The following is a 13,011-nucleotide window of genomic DNA, read 5'->3' on the forward strand; positions in this document are numbered from 1 at the left end:
TCTAACCTGTCCTGTCTTCCCCAGAACTCTGTTTCCTTTTCCAGTAAATGACTGTCTCAAAAAAAATACAAGCTTTGAATCCCAAAAGGCGGCACAGTGGTGCAGTGGTTAGCACCGCAGCCTCACAGCTCCAGCGACCCGGGTTCAATTCTGGGTACCGCCTGTGTGGAGTTTGCAAGTTCTCCCTGTGTCTGCGTGGGTTTTCTCCGGGTGCTCCGGTTTCCTCCCACAAGCCAAAAGACTTGCAGGTTGGTAGGTAAATTGGCCATTATAAATTGCCCCTAGTACAGGTCGGTGGTAGGGAAATATAGGGACAGGTGGGGATGTGGTAGGAATATGGGATTAGTGTAGGATTAGTATAAATGGGTGGTTGATGGTCAGCACAGACTCGGTGGGCCGAAGGGCCTGTTTCAGTGCTGTATCTCTAAACTAAACAAAGTCAGTGCACCTAGCAGTACAGTCAACTGGTCAACTGCTCAGATAGCAGTTTGCACTTTTGGACTCCATCAAAACATGTAAAATCCATTTAATTCTTAGTTTTTTTTTAAGGTGGCCTTTATACCCCAGGCCCCTTTTATATATTTCATGTCGAGGGGGTCTTTATTCCTCAGGCCCTCTTTATATACATATTTTAAAAATAACTTTATTAAAAACAGACAAAGAAACAAAAAACTCAAATTAAAATGCCAATCTCGGTGTCAACAATACACTCCAGTCCCTGCAGTGCCCACCGGTCGCGGAAGGCCTCAAGCGTACCGGTGGACAATGCATGCTCCTTCTCCAGGGACACCCGGGCGCGAACATAACCGCGGAGGAGGGGCAGGCAATCAGGGAGGACGGACCCCCCGACGGCCCGTAGCCTGGACCTGTGAATTGCCACCTTGGCCAGGCCCAGGAGCAGACAGACGAGGAGATCCTCCTCCCGGCCCCCTCCCCTCCGCACCGGGTGCCCAAAGATCAGGAGCGTGGGACTGAAGTGCAGCCAGAACTTGAGGAGCAGCCCCTTCAAATACTCAATCAGGGTCTGCAACCTCGCACACTCCATATATACATGGAACACGGACTCGTCCAGGCCGCAGAAAGTACAGGCGGCCTGGGAGTCTGTGAACCTACTTAAAAGGCAGTCCCACGCAATCGACCTGTGCAGCACCCCCCACCCTAGGTCCCCGATGTAAAGGGGGAGGACTCCCACGTAGAGATACCTCCATTGGGGTTTCCCCTCGCCGCCAGATGGCAACGCGGACCGACAGGGCGTGTCCGGCCAGCTGACGAGGGCGAGGAAGTGGAGAGTGTGCAGGAGCAGCCCGTACAGGAAACCCCTCCACGCCGATTGGAATGGCACAGAGGGTATTTCCGAGAGACGGCTCAGGTTGTGCGGGACCGGGTCCCGAGGAGGGTTTCGGGGCCTGGGTCCGATGAGCAGTTCCGGCTGAGCGGGGGTCAGCTCGGCCGGGAGTGCTCCACTCTCCCGAGCCCCCTCGCCACCGGCATTGAGGGGCGTCCCGGGGGCTTCGGCCACTCCTCCGCCCGCCGGTCTGTCCCCGGAGTCGGCCGCCCAGACAGCCGAGGCGCTCTCCTCTGCCGGCAGGGGAGCGCCCTGACTGGAGGCGACCATGTTCCAGACTCGGAATAGATCCCGGTAAAAGACAGGCAACTCCCTCAGAGAGGCGTGGCTAACGGTCTCTGCCAGGAGCTGCGTGTCGTCTTGAAGGCAGCGACACTGGCGGAAAAAATACGTCGCCAGTGCACACTATCTGGGAGGACGCTCGACATACAGGTATCTCTGCAGGGTCTGAAGGCGGAGAGTCGCAGCCTGGGTGCGGACGCACACCAGCGACTGGTCGCCCTCCTCGATCGGGAGACTCAGGTCCGCGGCAGAGACCCAGTGTTTCCTCTTGCCCCAGAAGAAATCGACAAGTTTCTTCTGGATCTTGGCGGCGAATGCAGGAGGCGGGGCCAAAGTGACCAACCGGTACCACAGCATGGAGGCCACCAGTTGGTTTATGACCAGCGCTCGGCCCCTGTAGGAAAGCACTCGGAGCAGTCCTGTCCAGCGCCCCAACCGAGTGGTGACTTTCACCTCCAACTCCTGCCAGTTTGCCGGCCAGGCTTCCTCAGCGGGGCTAAGATGGACTCCCAGAAAGAGGAGGTGCATGGTGCTCCACGCAAAAGGTGTCATCTCCTCCGGCAGGGAGTCCACCCGCCACTGACCCACCAGGAGTCCGGAACATTTCTCCCAATTGATCCTCGCGGAGGACGGGGCAGAAAAGGTCTGCTGGCGGTCGCGCATCCTCCGCCTATCAACAGGATCTGTGACCGTGAGGAGAAAGTTGTCGGCGTAAACCGAGAGGACGACCCGCATGGCCGGCTCGCACAGAGCCAATCCCATCAACCTCCTGTGAAGCAGGCACAGGAAGGGCTCAACGCAGATGGTGTACAATTGGCCGGACATGGGGCATCCCTGACGCACTCCTCTCCCAAAGCGAAGGGGCACCGTCGAGGACCGTTAACCTTGACTGGACACTCTGCGGCGGCGTATGAAAGTCAGACATTTTGTGGCCCGTGTCCGAAAGCGCGCAGAGTCACGAAAACGTATTTGTGATCCACCCTGTCGAACGCCTTCTTCTGATCGAGGGAGAGAAAGGCGACCGACTGACCAGTCCTCTGGGAGAGATGGATCAGGTCCCGGACCAGGTGGATGTTGTCCTGGATGGACTGGCCCGGACGGTGTAGGACTGGTCGGGGTGGATCATGTGGGCCAGCACTGAGCCCAGGTGGGTCGACATAGCCCGGGCAAAGATCTTATAATCTGTGCTGAGGAGGGAGACCGGACGCCAGTTTTTAAGCAGGCGGAGATCGCCCCTTTTCGGCAGCAGGACGATGACCGCCCTGCGCCATGAGAGGGGCATCTCCCCGTTGGTCAGGCTTTCCCCCAGGACCCGCGTGTAATCGTCTCCCAGAACGCCCTGAGGAACTCCACGGTCAGCCAGTCCAGCCCCAGGGATTTGCCCCTCGAGAGCTTGTGGAGGGCGCCGGTCAGCTCTGCCAACATGAGCGGAGCCTCCAATCCTTCAGCATCCTCTTGACTGACCACCGTCAGGTGTGCCCACAAAACTCTGGACGGATCCGGAGAGAACAATGTGCCGTTGTAGGTATGGAGCAAAAGGTCCATACCCTCCGGATCCGTGATGGAGGATCTGTCGTCAGCCAGCAGCACGATGAGCTGCTTACAGGCCCCCCGCCATTTTTCCAGCGAGTAGAAGGGTGAGGCGTGGTCCAAATCTTCCAGGATCTGGATCCGCGACCTCACGTACGCGCCTCGGGACCCTATGTCCCTTCTCTTTATATGCCTGCCACAGGGCCGGGTCTGCGACGGCATGACCGAGGCGGGACCCCAAGTCGAGCACCTCCCTCTCTAGGCACCCGATCTCAGCTTCCCGCCTCTTGGTTGACCCCTTCACATACTCCTGACAGAAGATGCAGATGTGAGTCTTGCCCACATCCCACCATAGACTCGAGGGGAAGCCCCCCTGCTTCCTTCTCCAGTCAGCCCAGAATCGACAGAACGAGTCCCGGAATCGCTTGTCCTTCAGCAGCCAGTTATTAAAGTGCCAGGACGCGGACCCCGCCCGCGTGCGGAGCGGAGTGAACTCCGCCCACACCAGTTGGTGGTCCGAGCACTGCACCAGCCGCATGGAGGCCGCCGAGACGCGGGAGACGTACGCCTGCGAAAGGTAGAGGCAATAGATTCGGGACCCTCCTCCTCCAGACCTCCACATGAAGGCGCTGGAGTCGGGATGGAGATTCCACCAGACGTCCACCAAGTTGAGGGAGCTGATCAGTCCCCTCAACATCTCCACCGACGCTTGGCCGCGCTGGGGACTGGAATGATCCTCCACCTCGAGGGTACAGTTAAAATCCCCCCCGAGGATGATGCACTCGCCGCTATCGATGGAGCTCAAGAGAGCGGACACTTCTTCAAAGAAGCGTGCTTGCAACGCGCCGGGCCTGGGCGCGTACAAGTTCACAAAGTGGAGCGTCACGCTACCCAGGCGAATGGCAAGGTGGAGCAAGCGGCCTGGCACTAGTTCCTTGACCCCCAAAATCTCCGGCTGAAAAGTCGGGGCCAACAAGACAGCCACCCCACTCGAAATAGGGGTGAGGTGACTCATTTAGACCCCACCCTGCCACTCCAAGAGCCAGGTGGCTTCGTCTCCCAGAACAGTGTGGGTTTCCTGCAGAAAGCTCACCGCATATCTCCCTTCCCTGATGACTGAGAGATTGTGAAATCTGCGGTGAGACCCCCTGCTGCCTTTGATGTTGAGGCTGACTATGGTTATCTTCATGTCAAAGGTACTTAAAAATCGTCACCAACACTTCACTGTGAGGAGGGAGTGGAAGTGCGCCTGGCCTTCCACTCCCCCAGCAACGCATTAAATTGGTGCCCCTCAACTAGTTTCACGCCCTCGCCCTTGCCTGGTTTCTTGAGGGCGTCACGGATGGACTGAATGATCAGCGCCAGACTCGACCAACGGCCAGCTGAACTTTATTGCAGCAACCCCTGCATGCTGCGAGGAAATCCCAGAGATCCACCGATGAGAGGAGACTCGGTGGGAGGCACGAGGGACTCCACCACCTCACTGGCGATGAAATCAAGGTCGTACTCCGTGCCCCAAAAAGTCCCCATCCTCCTCTGGGTCGTCACCGCCAGCGGCCGACACACCCACCACACACTGTGGGGCGGACGTCCCAGCCGCGCCAGCTGGTACCACCTCCTTCATGATCCCACCCCCAGGATCGATGGCGGAGGAGTCCTCTCTGGGTTCTACTGTGAAACTGGAGCCTTTGGGCGCCAGCGGTTCAGGACCCCCCTCCACCTCCGTCCCCAGGCCAAAGAGCGGTCCAGGTGAGACGGAAGTTCCCGACTCTGGAAATCCAGCCGGTGCCGAGACTGGAGGCGGAGAGAGGAGGCCATCTCCTGCCCCGCCATCGCCCACAGGACCAGCAGATAGGGAATTTCACAGATTGGCCTCTGGGTCGGACACATCCCGGGTGGCAGCGTCAGGCTGTTGGGAGGGCGGCCCCTCACAGTTCTCGCTCTCACCCAGGACACCAGTCCCATCGGCCAAAGGAATGATTTCTCCTGTGGTGTCCACAGATTCCCCTACCAAGGGCGGGCCCCCCACCTCAGGAGTTGACAAGATCACAGGGGCATCTCCTGCACCTTCGTTCTGAGGAGTGGCAGGCTCCCGCCCAGGGCTTGAGGCCCTGATCGTGCTGGTGGCAGGGGGAGCCTGAGGACCCACGCCGGGAGATGGACCCCCTGGTTCAGGGCCTTCTTCAGAGGAGGGTTGGCTCCTCCTCTTATTTCGGGAGGGGCGCGGAGGCTCAGAGACACCCATGTCCTCAGGGGCCTCTGCCTCCGCACCCACCTTTTGCCTGGTTACCCTGGGCCTGAGCTTAGCCCTGGGGCAGGTGGATTCCCCGGGAGCGGGCCTTGGGCTGAGCTCAGACTCTGGTAGTGTCACGGTGTCCAGGGGACGTGCCTCTCGATGTTTATTTTTCCTCCGCGCCTTCCTTCCACTTGGACGGGCACCCCCTTCCTCGCTGGAGGCCGTGAAAACCACAGCCTCTGGCACCGACTGAACGGTATCTGGTGGAGGTGTAGTGGGGGTGGGAGGAGGTGCGGCGGCAGCGCCACCCTGGGCTACCGAGGTGGAGTTGGCAGCCGGGAGGTTGGGGCAGTTCTTACGAACATGCCCCACCCCCTTGCAGACATGGCACCGCGCCCCGTCCAAGGTCCAGAAGACGCGGTGGGCCGTCCCCTGGAACTCTACATCAAAATGGCCCTCAGTGACCTCCTCCCGCGCCAGCTGCGTAAATAGCTGGCAGCGGAAGGAGTAGACATGTCGGAGGCTGTGCTCCCGAAGACCGAGCGGGATTGGGGTGATCCCTGACCTTACCTCCCCCAGATGGTGCAGTTGGGGGAGGAGGAGCTCACTAGGAATGAAGGGCGGGACATTTGATAATATTATCCGCTGCGCAGTGGCTCCCAGAGGGTCCACTGGCAGGAAAGTCCCACCCACAGTCAGCCCTTTATTCAGGGCCAGGGACACGGCCCGCTCGGTATTCGGGAAGAACACAGCCTTCCCGTACATTTTTGAGGCTGCCACATGGCCGAGGGGCCGACAACCTCGGCCATTGCCTTAGCGCAAGCCTCAATAGTCATGGTAGGGTGGGTGTAACTCTTCACCCCATGCTTTGTTGTTAAGATTCTGAATGGTGATGTGGCCACAGGAGCTGCTGCAGCATAGGAGGGCCCCGCCACCGGAGAGGACTGAGAAGCCATGGGGTAGAAGAGTTACACGCACTATGTGTTGAGAGCAAAAAAAAAGCAAATACAATAATAAATCAAAAATGCAGACACTTAAAGGATTGTAGCACAGGGGAAGAGGCTGAGGGAGAGCAAGGCCAGGAGGAATCAGTCTTTGTTGGTATTTTAAAAGAAGTCTTTTCGCTGGTTTTCCAGTTGGGAGTGTGGGGCGATGTCTTCACCTGGGTCAGCTGTCAGCTGCCCAGGAACACGCCTCTGTCGATGTTGAGATAATAAGTTTCTTCGCCTGGGCAGCTCCAGCTGTCCCAGGCTCGGTTGTTGGGGTGGGGAGGGAGCTCCCTATCCAAAAGTGTTAAACACAGGAGCTCCCCATTGAACAATACAGCCCCACCCAAGGTCTTCAGGTCTCTTCCTCCCCCATCCCCAACAATCAATGAAAAAGACTTCAATATGAAAGAAACTCACAGAAGAGCTTCCAGTTCTCTGCCTTCCTTCCTTTGTTGTCAATGTAGAAAAACCTTTGTTTCAATCTCAGTCTCTCCCTCTTGCAACAGTCACACAGCCTGCAACCTCTGTACACAGCAACAGTCAGCTGCACCTCATTGATGCACTCAGCACCTCCAATTATCCAGCGGCCAACCCCGTGCTGGACCTGTCCTGGGAGTGTTTGATGCAACAGTGCTTGCCTCAGTTTGAAAATGTTCTTCTGGCATCTCACATTGATGAGCACAAATAAATTAGAAAAGAAATGGGGGAGAAAGAAACTGGTGGAATACCGTTGCCACATCTGGCTAAATGTGTGTCTGTTTAAGGTTACAGGAAGAGGAATTTTGCAGTTGATTACTGTATGTCTGTTTTTATTTTCTCTAGATTATACAACGTTCTGATCGGAAATCGCAGTCGAGGAAAGGTGAGGATTTTTGTGATGCTTCCTTTTATGTTGGGATTTGTACATGTAAGAATGTTTCTCACAGTTTCTTAACCTCATACAGATGTGTGCTGGAGTGTATATGGGAGTTTGTGAGAAACAGTTGTATAGAGTTTCTGTCCCTTGAGTTTTCTTCCCTTTCTACCTTAAAAGCACTGCTTTATGATGGGGTACAGCTCCATATCTGCAGGCCCTCTGCTACCTCCGCCAAGTGATTGTGCTCTAAATATGAGTCTTGAGATAAAGTATTTGTGGATCAATTGGACATGGAGGGGCGTCATAGCCAATGAAATCCCATCTTCACCGGTGGCCAACGTATGGGTGCTCACCAGTAGGGATCACTCGATAGTGATCAGGAGCAGGAATCCTGTGTCAGTTTCTCCTTCCTTAGTGGTGAGGCCACTTGTTACAATTGCAAGGTGAACAGGGAAAACCTTCCACAAGTCAGAGTTGATAGCTGGTGGGCTTAATTTAAGATCATCACCAAAAGAGTGAAGGGCGTGTTTGGGAGACGTTCACTGATTCTAACTATTGCTCAGGCAGCGGTAAGCTAACTCAGCACAATATCGAATTGATCTTGGGATCTTTGTGGCCTTTATGCCCAGAAGAAACTTCTTGGCCACTAACTATATTCTGTGTTCTTTAAACAAATATAAAGAGCAGCTATTCCTGATCATTTGTTCTGACGTGCCCTGTGATATGGGGAATTGAGCCCTTAATACACAGTGAGTACACCTCCCACTACAAAGGATACCTGAAAGCATATACTGGGGACTATCTCAGCTGTGAGTTACATACCACCATAACCAACTAAGCTCGCAGGTGTGGCTCTCTGTTCCTAATATGGCCTCTATTCAATGAGGGCAAAATTGTAACTCCATTTTGACTCAAATTCCCAATGAAATGGTTCAGAGATAGTCAGATTATTACTTCACAATAAGTCAGGAAAGTAGGACTAGAGGACTTAATTTTAGCTTAGTGAAAAGTACATTTTTAAAACTCTAAAACATGAGCACATAATCCAGACGGAGGGAGTGCTACACTGTCGGAGGTTCTGTTTTTTGGATGAGACTTTAAGCTGTGATCCTCTGCCCTCTCAGGTGAATGTAAAAGATCCCACAATACTTTTTGAAAAAGAGCAGAGGAGTTCTCCTGATCTCATCAACATTTTATCCCTCACCAACTCCAATAAACAGATAATCTAGCCATTAACTTATTTCTGTCTGTGGGCCCTTGCTGTACACATAGGCTGCTGTGTTTACATACATTATAGCGACTGCGCTTTCAAAAGTAATCTTTTTAGCTGGAAAGTAAGTGTTTTGGGATGTCCTGAGTAAGTGAAAGTTTTATATAAATGCAAGTTTGTTTGTTCTTTCTCTTAAGAACTTCTTTGGAACTCGCTGCCTACGAGGGTGGTGGAAGCGAAGACGATGAATAATTTCAAAAGGAAATTGGATAGGCACTTGAGGGAAATCAACATGCAAGGCTATGGGGATACAGCAGGGAGAATGGGACCGACTGAATTGCTCGACAGAGAGCCAGCATAGACTTGATGGGCCAAATGGCCTCCTTCTGGGTTGTTATGACTCTTTGCCCAATGCTTGATAATCAGTGCACCCCCATCGCAGCAGTGTCACAACTATTCTCAGGGCATCTATGAGTGACCTGACCAATTAGTTTTTGTTTTGCTATCGGCCTGCACTCACGAGTTACTTGGTTAATTCATCCCGAACAGTTTGAATCGGACCCTTGCAGCCAGTAGATAAAGTGAACACACCACATCAGTCAGTGTGAGATAGACAATCTGGGGAGCACAGGATCCACGTGGTGTCATGAATCTCAGTTTCATTATTCACCTTAAGAGCTCCTGAGCAAGAGTCAGCCCCCCTAGTATTTGGATTTATATTTCAGCAAAGACTATAATTTGTACCAAAATGAGATGCTGCATCATGCTGTGCATCTTTGGAATAAGCTCTTTGCTATCAATGTACTGTACCAACAGGATCATTTTACAGCTGCATTGATGAGACACCTTCAGTCTACTGTATATTCACAATTGAATTTAATTTCTGAATTCTTAGACCTGTGTTTTCTGAAAGGATTGTTGTTCAAGAAGGAAGAGCGGTGGTGGCTGTACCTGTAAATCCGTGAGTGAGATAATATGTGGGTAAAGGTGCTTTGTCAGTGATCTCTGAATGTTGTTTGTTGTGCTATTTTCCTCTGTGCAGCACCAGAGCTTCCCATCCTGGAGAGACGCAATTGGCTGATACATTTGCATTATATCAGGAAGGACTATGAGACCTGCAAGGTGAGCCTGCATTTACTTACTTGACTGCCGCAGACGCGGGCACACACTTATTCAAATACTCAAATCTCCCAGCCTGAGGAAAATTTTACACTGATGAAAACTAAGCCAAGCACTCAATGCACAAGGTATGATGAAACTGTGACAGGCTGTTGGGGGGGGCCCCAGCGCCGTGACAGGCTCTCGGGGTGGGGGGGTGGTCCCCGCCGCCACAGGCTCTCGGGAGGGGCCTCCGCGCCGCGACAGGCTCTCAGATTTAGTGAGGTGGGACTGGGGGATATGGTGAGAGATGATGTGATTCACAGAGGAGGCAGGAACCTATTGGGCTTAATGAGCTGGTCCTGTTCTAAGAATACTCCATGTTACTGTTTCTCCCTGTTACTGTGCTTTCCTTTGCAAGGATAGCATTTCCACCATTGAGCCAGTGCTGACTGCTAATGGGATGGTTTTGTCTTGCTCCTGGAATAGTGAACCCCCCCTTGGGTGCTAGGAAAGCATCAACAATTGCTGTGGATTGTTTTCCAGGCGATAATCAAAGAACAGCTGCAGGAGACCCAGGGGATGTGTGAATACGCTGTATACGTACAAGGTGAGATTGCAAACCGTTTTCAACGCAATGCTGGGGACCTTGCGGAATACTTTTACTTTGTATGAGGTTAATCGTGTTCTGAAGGCGGGTGGAATGTAGGGCTGGGTGGCATGATTCGAGAGGAAAGAAAATTTGAGAGCTCTGTATCGCTGTTAGAATCTGATGGCAGGTTAATATCTCGCCACATGGTTTTTGGTTTATTACTACAGCAGCAATATTCCGGAATGATTTAATTTTTACATTTTGTCCTCAGCTATGGGTGCCACTGGCAATGTCATGTTGATTGTACATTCTTGTACAACCAACTTGCTCAACCATTGCACAAGGCGTTAACCGTGTCTTCCAATGGTGTGGACTGGAATCAGGTGTAGGCCACACTGGGTGGGGGTGGCAGCTTATCTTCCCTGAAAGACATTAGTGAATCAGTTGGAATTTTCTTTTGTCATTTTGATCATTTTCTGCTGATGCTCGTCCACAAATTACCAGATTTATTGTTGGTGCAGTTTTGGAGCAATTGGATTGTATCCACTGCTCAAGAAAGTGGTTCTTGCTGTTTTCAACTGATCATTGACTCAACTGAAAAGTCGAACTGATTCTATGGCCATTAATAAAACCAAGGCAAAATATGGCCACTTGGTTATTTAACATCTTGCGTAAGGTACTGGTATTCATCTCTACACTTACAAACAATCCAGTGATTGCAGCTGGCTGCTTATATGATACATAAATCCTGATGTGGATTTGCAAAGTGATGTTTTGACTCTATTTCAGCTCTGATATTCCGTTTGGAAGGAAAAATTCAGGAGTCTCTTGAGCTCTTTCAGACCTGTGCAATTCTAAACCCTCAGAATGTCGACAACCTGAAACAAGTGGCTCGATCACTGTAAGTATCCAAGATGAGGAGAAATTTCTTCACTCAAGGTGGTGAATCTGTGGAATTCTCTACCGCAGAAGGCAGTGGAGGCCAAGTCATTAAATATATTCAAGAAGGAGATAGATAAATTTCTTAATGCCAAAGGGATCAAGGGATATGGGGAGAAAGCGGGAACAGGGTTAGACAATCAGCCATGATCTTTTTTGAATGGTGGAGAAGGGCCGAATGGCCTACTCCTATTTTCTGTTTCTATGGGTCTGTGTGGGGGAACCAGACCATTCAGGCATCAGGTGCAACTCTTAAAACACTGAATGAAGGGTGTGTCTGACCTATAAATAACAAATAGGCAGTAAATAATCTCTGCTACCTATGGTTTGATTTACAAACTTTACTCACTGGCTTCCCAAGTTCCACCCGACCAGGTAAACAGCAACATGTCCAAAACCTTGTCACACACAACTACCCTGCACCCACATCCTACCCCACTACATGCCAACTTCCACTTGCTCTGTGATGCCAAAGTATTGAATTGAAATTTCTTGCTCATGTATGCAGATCCTTTCGTGGCTTTGCCACTTCCCATCTTCCTATAGAACCGTAGAAAAATTACAGCACAGAAGGAGGCCATTCAGCCCGTTGTGTCTGTGCCGGCTGAAAAACTAGCTGCCCAATCTAATCCCACCTTCCAGCACCTGGTCCATAGCCCTGCAGGTTACAGCACTTCAGGTGCATGTCCAGGTACCTTTTAAAAGAATTGAGGGCTTCTGCCTCCACCACCATTCCTGGCAGTGAATTCCAGACACCCAGCACCCTCTGGGTGAAAAAATCTTTCCTCATGTCTGCTCTGATCCTTCTACCAATCACCTTAAATCTGTGTCCCCTGGTATTTGACCTCCCTGTGAAGGGAAACAGATCCTTCCTGTTTATCTAGGCCCATCATCATTTTGTACACCTCAATTAAGTCACTCCTCTGCCTCCTCTGTTCTAATGAAAACAACCCTAACCTATCCAATCTTTCCTAATCGCTGCAATTTTCAAGCCCTGGCAACATTCTTATAAATGTCCTCTGTACTCTCTCCAGAGCAACTATGTCCTTCCTGTAATGTGGTGACCAGAACTGTACACAATACTTCAGCTGTGGCCTAACCAGTGTTTTATACAGTTCCAGCATTACATCCCTGCTTTTGTATTCTATACCTCGGCCAATAAAGAAAGCATTCCATATGCCTTCTTCACCACTCTATCTACCTGTCCTGCCGCCTTTAGGGACCTGTGGACATGCACTCCAAGGTCTCTCTTCTACCCCTCTCAATATCCTGCCATTTATTGTGTATTCCCTCGCTTTGTTTGCCCTCCCCAAATGCATTACCTCACACTTCTCCGGATTGAATTCCATTTGCTACTTTTCCGTCCACTCAACCAAACCATTGATATCATTCTGGAGTCGACAGCTATCCTCTTCACTATCAATTACAGGATCAATTTCTGTGTCATCAGCAAATTTCCCAATCATGTCTCTCACATTTAAGTCCAAATCATTAATATATACCACAAACAGCAAGGGACCCAACACTGAGCCCTGTGGAACGCCACTGGAAACAGCTTTCCATTCACAAAAACATCCGTCGACTACTATCCTTTGTTTCCTGTCACTGAGTCAATTTTGGATCCAACCTGCCACATTCCCCTGTATCCCATGGGCTTTCATTTTACTGACCAGTCTGCCACGCGGGACCTTGTCAAATGCTTTACTAAAATCCATGTAGACCACATCCACTGCATTACCTCATCAATCTTCCTTGTTACTTCCTCAAAGAATTCAATTAAGTTAGTAAGACATGACCTTCCCTTAACAAATCCATGCTGACTATCCCTGATCAGTCCGTGCCTTTCTAAGTGGCAGTTTATCCTGTCCCTCAGAAATGATTCGAATAATTTACCCAACACCGAGGTCAAATTGACCGGCCTATAATTATTTGGC

At 51.5% G+C, this 13,011-nt stretch overlaps 1 protein-coding gene across 3 annotated transcripts in view; it reads left to right on the forward strand.

Moving 5' to 3' along the window:
• The window catches only part of bbs4 (Bardet-Biedl syndrome 4), a 61,778-nt gene that overhangs the window by 8,197 nt on the left and 40,570 nt on the right, over window positions 1-13,011 (forward strand). For all 3 annotated transcript variants that reach the window (XM_068015642.1, XM_068015641.1, XM_068015643.1), the window contains exons 3-6: window positions 7,205-7,244; window positions 9,491-9,570; window positions 10,093-10,156; window positions 10,928-11,039. In XM_068015642.1, the coding sequence (XP_067871743.1) occupies window positions 7,205-7,244; window positions 9,491-9,570; window positions 10,093-10,156; window positions 10,928-11,039 (296 nt within the window). The remainder of the gene's footprint in view (window positions 1-7,204; window positions 7,245-9,490; window positions 9,571-10,092; window positions 10,157-10,927; window positions 11,040-13,011) is intronic.

This window comes from Heterodontus francisci, chromosome 35 (genome assembly GCF_036365525.1).
Source record: "Heterodontus francisci isolate sHetFra1 chromosome 35, sHetFra1.hap1, whole genome shotgun sequence".
Taxonomy (NCBI): domain Eukaryota; kingdom Metazoa; phylum Chordata; class Chondrichthyes; order Heterodontiformes; family Heterodontidae; genus Heterodontus; species Heterodontus francisci.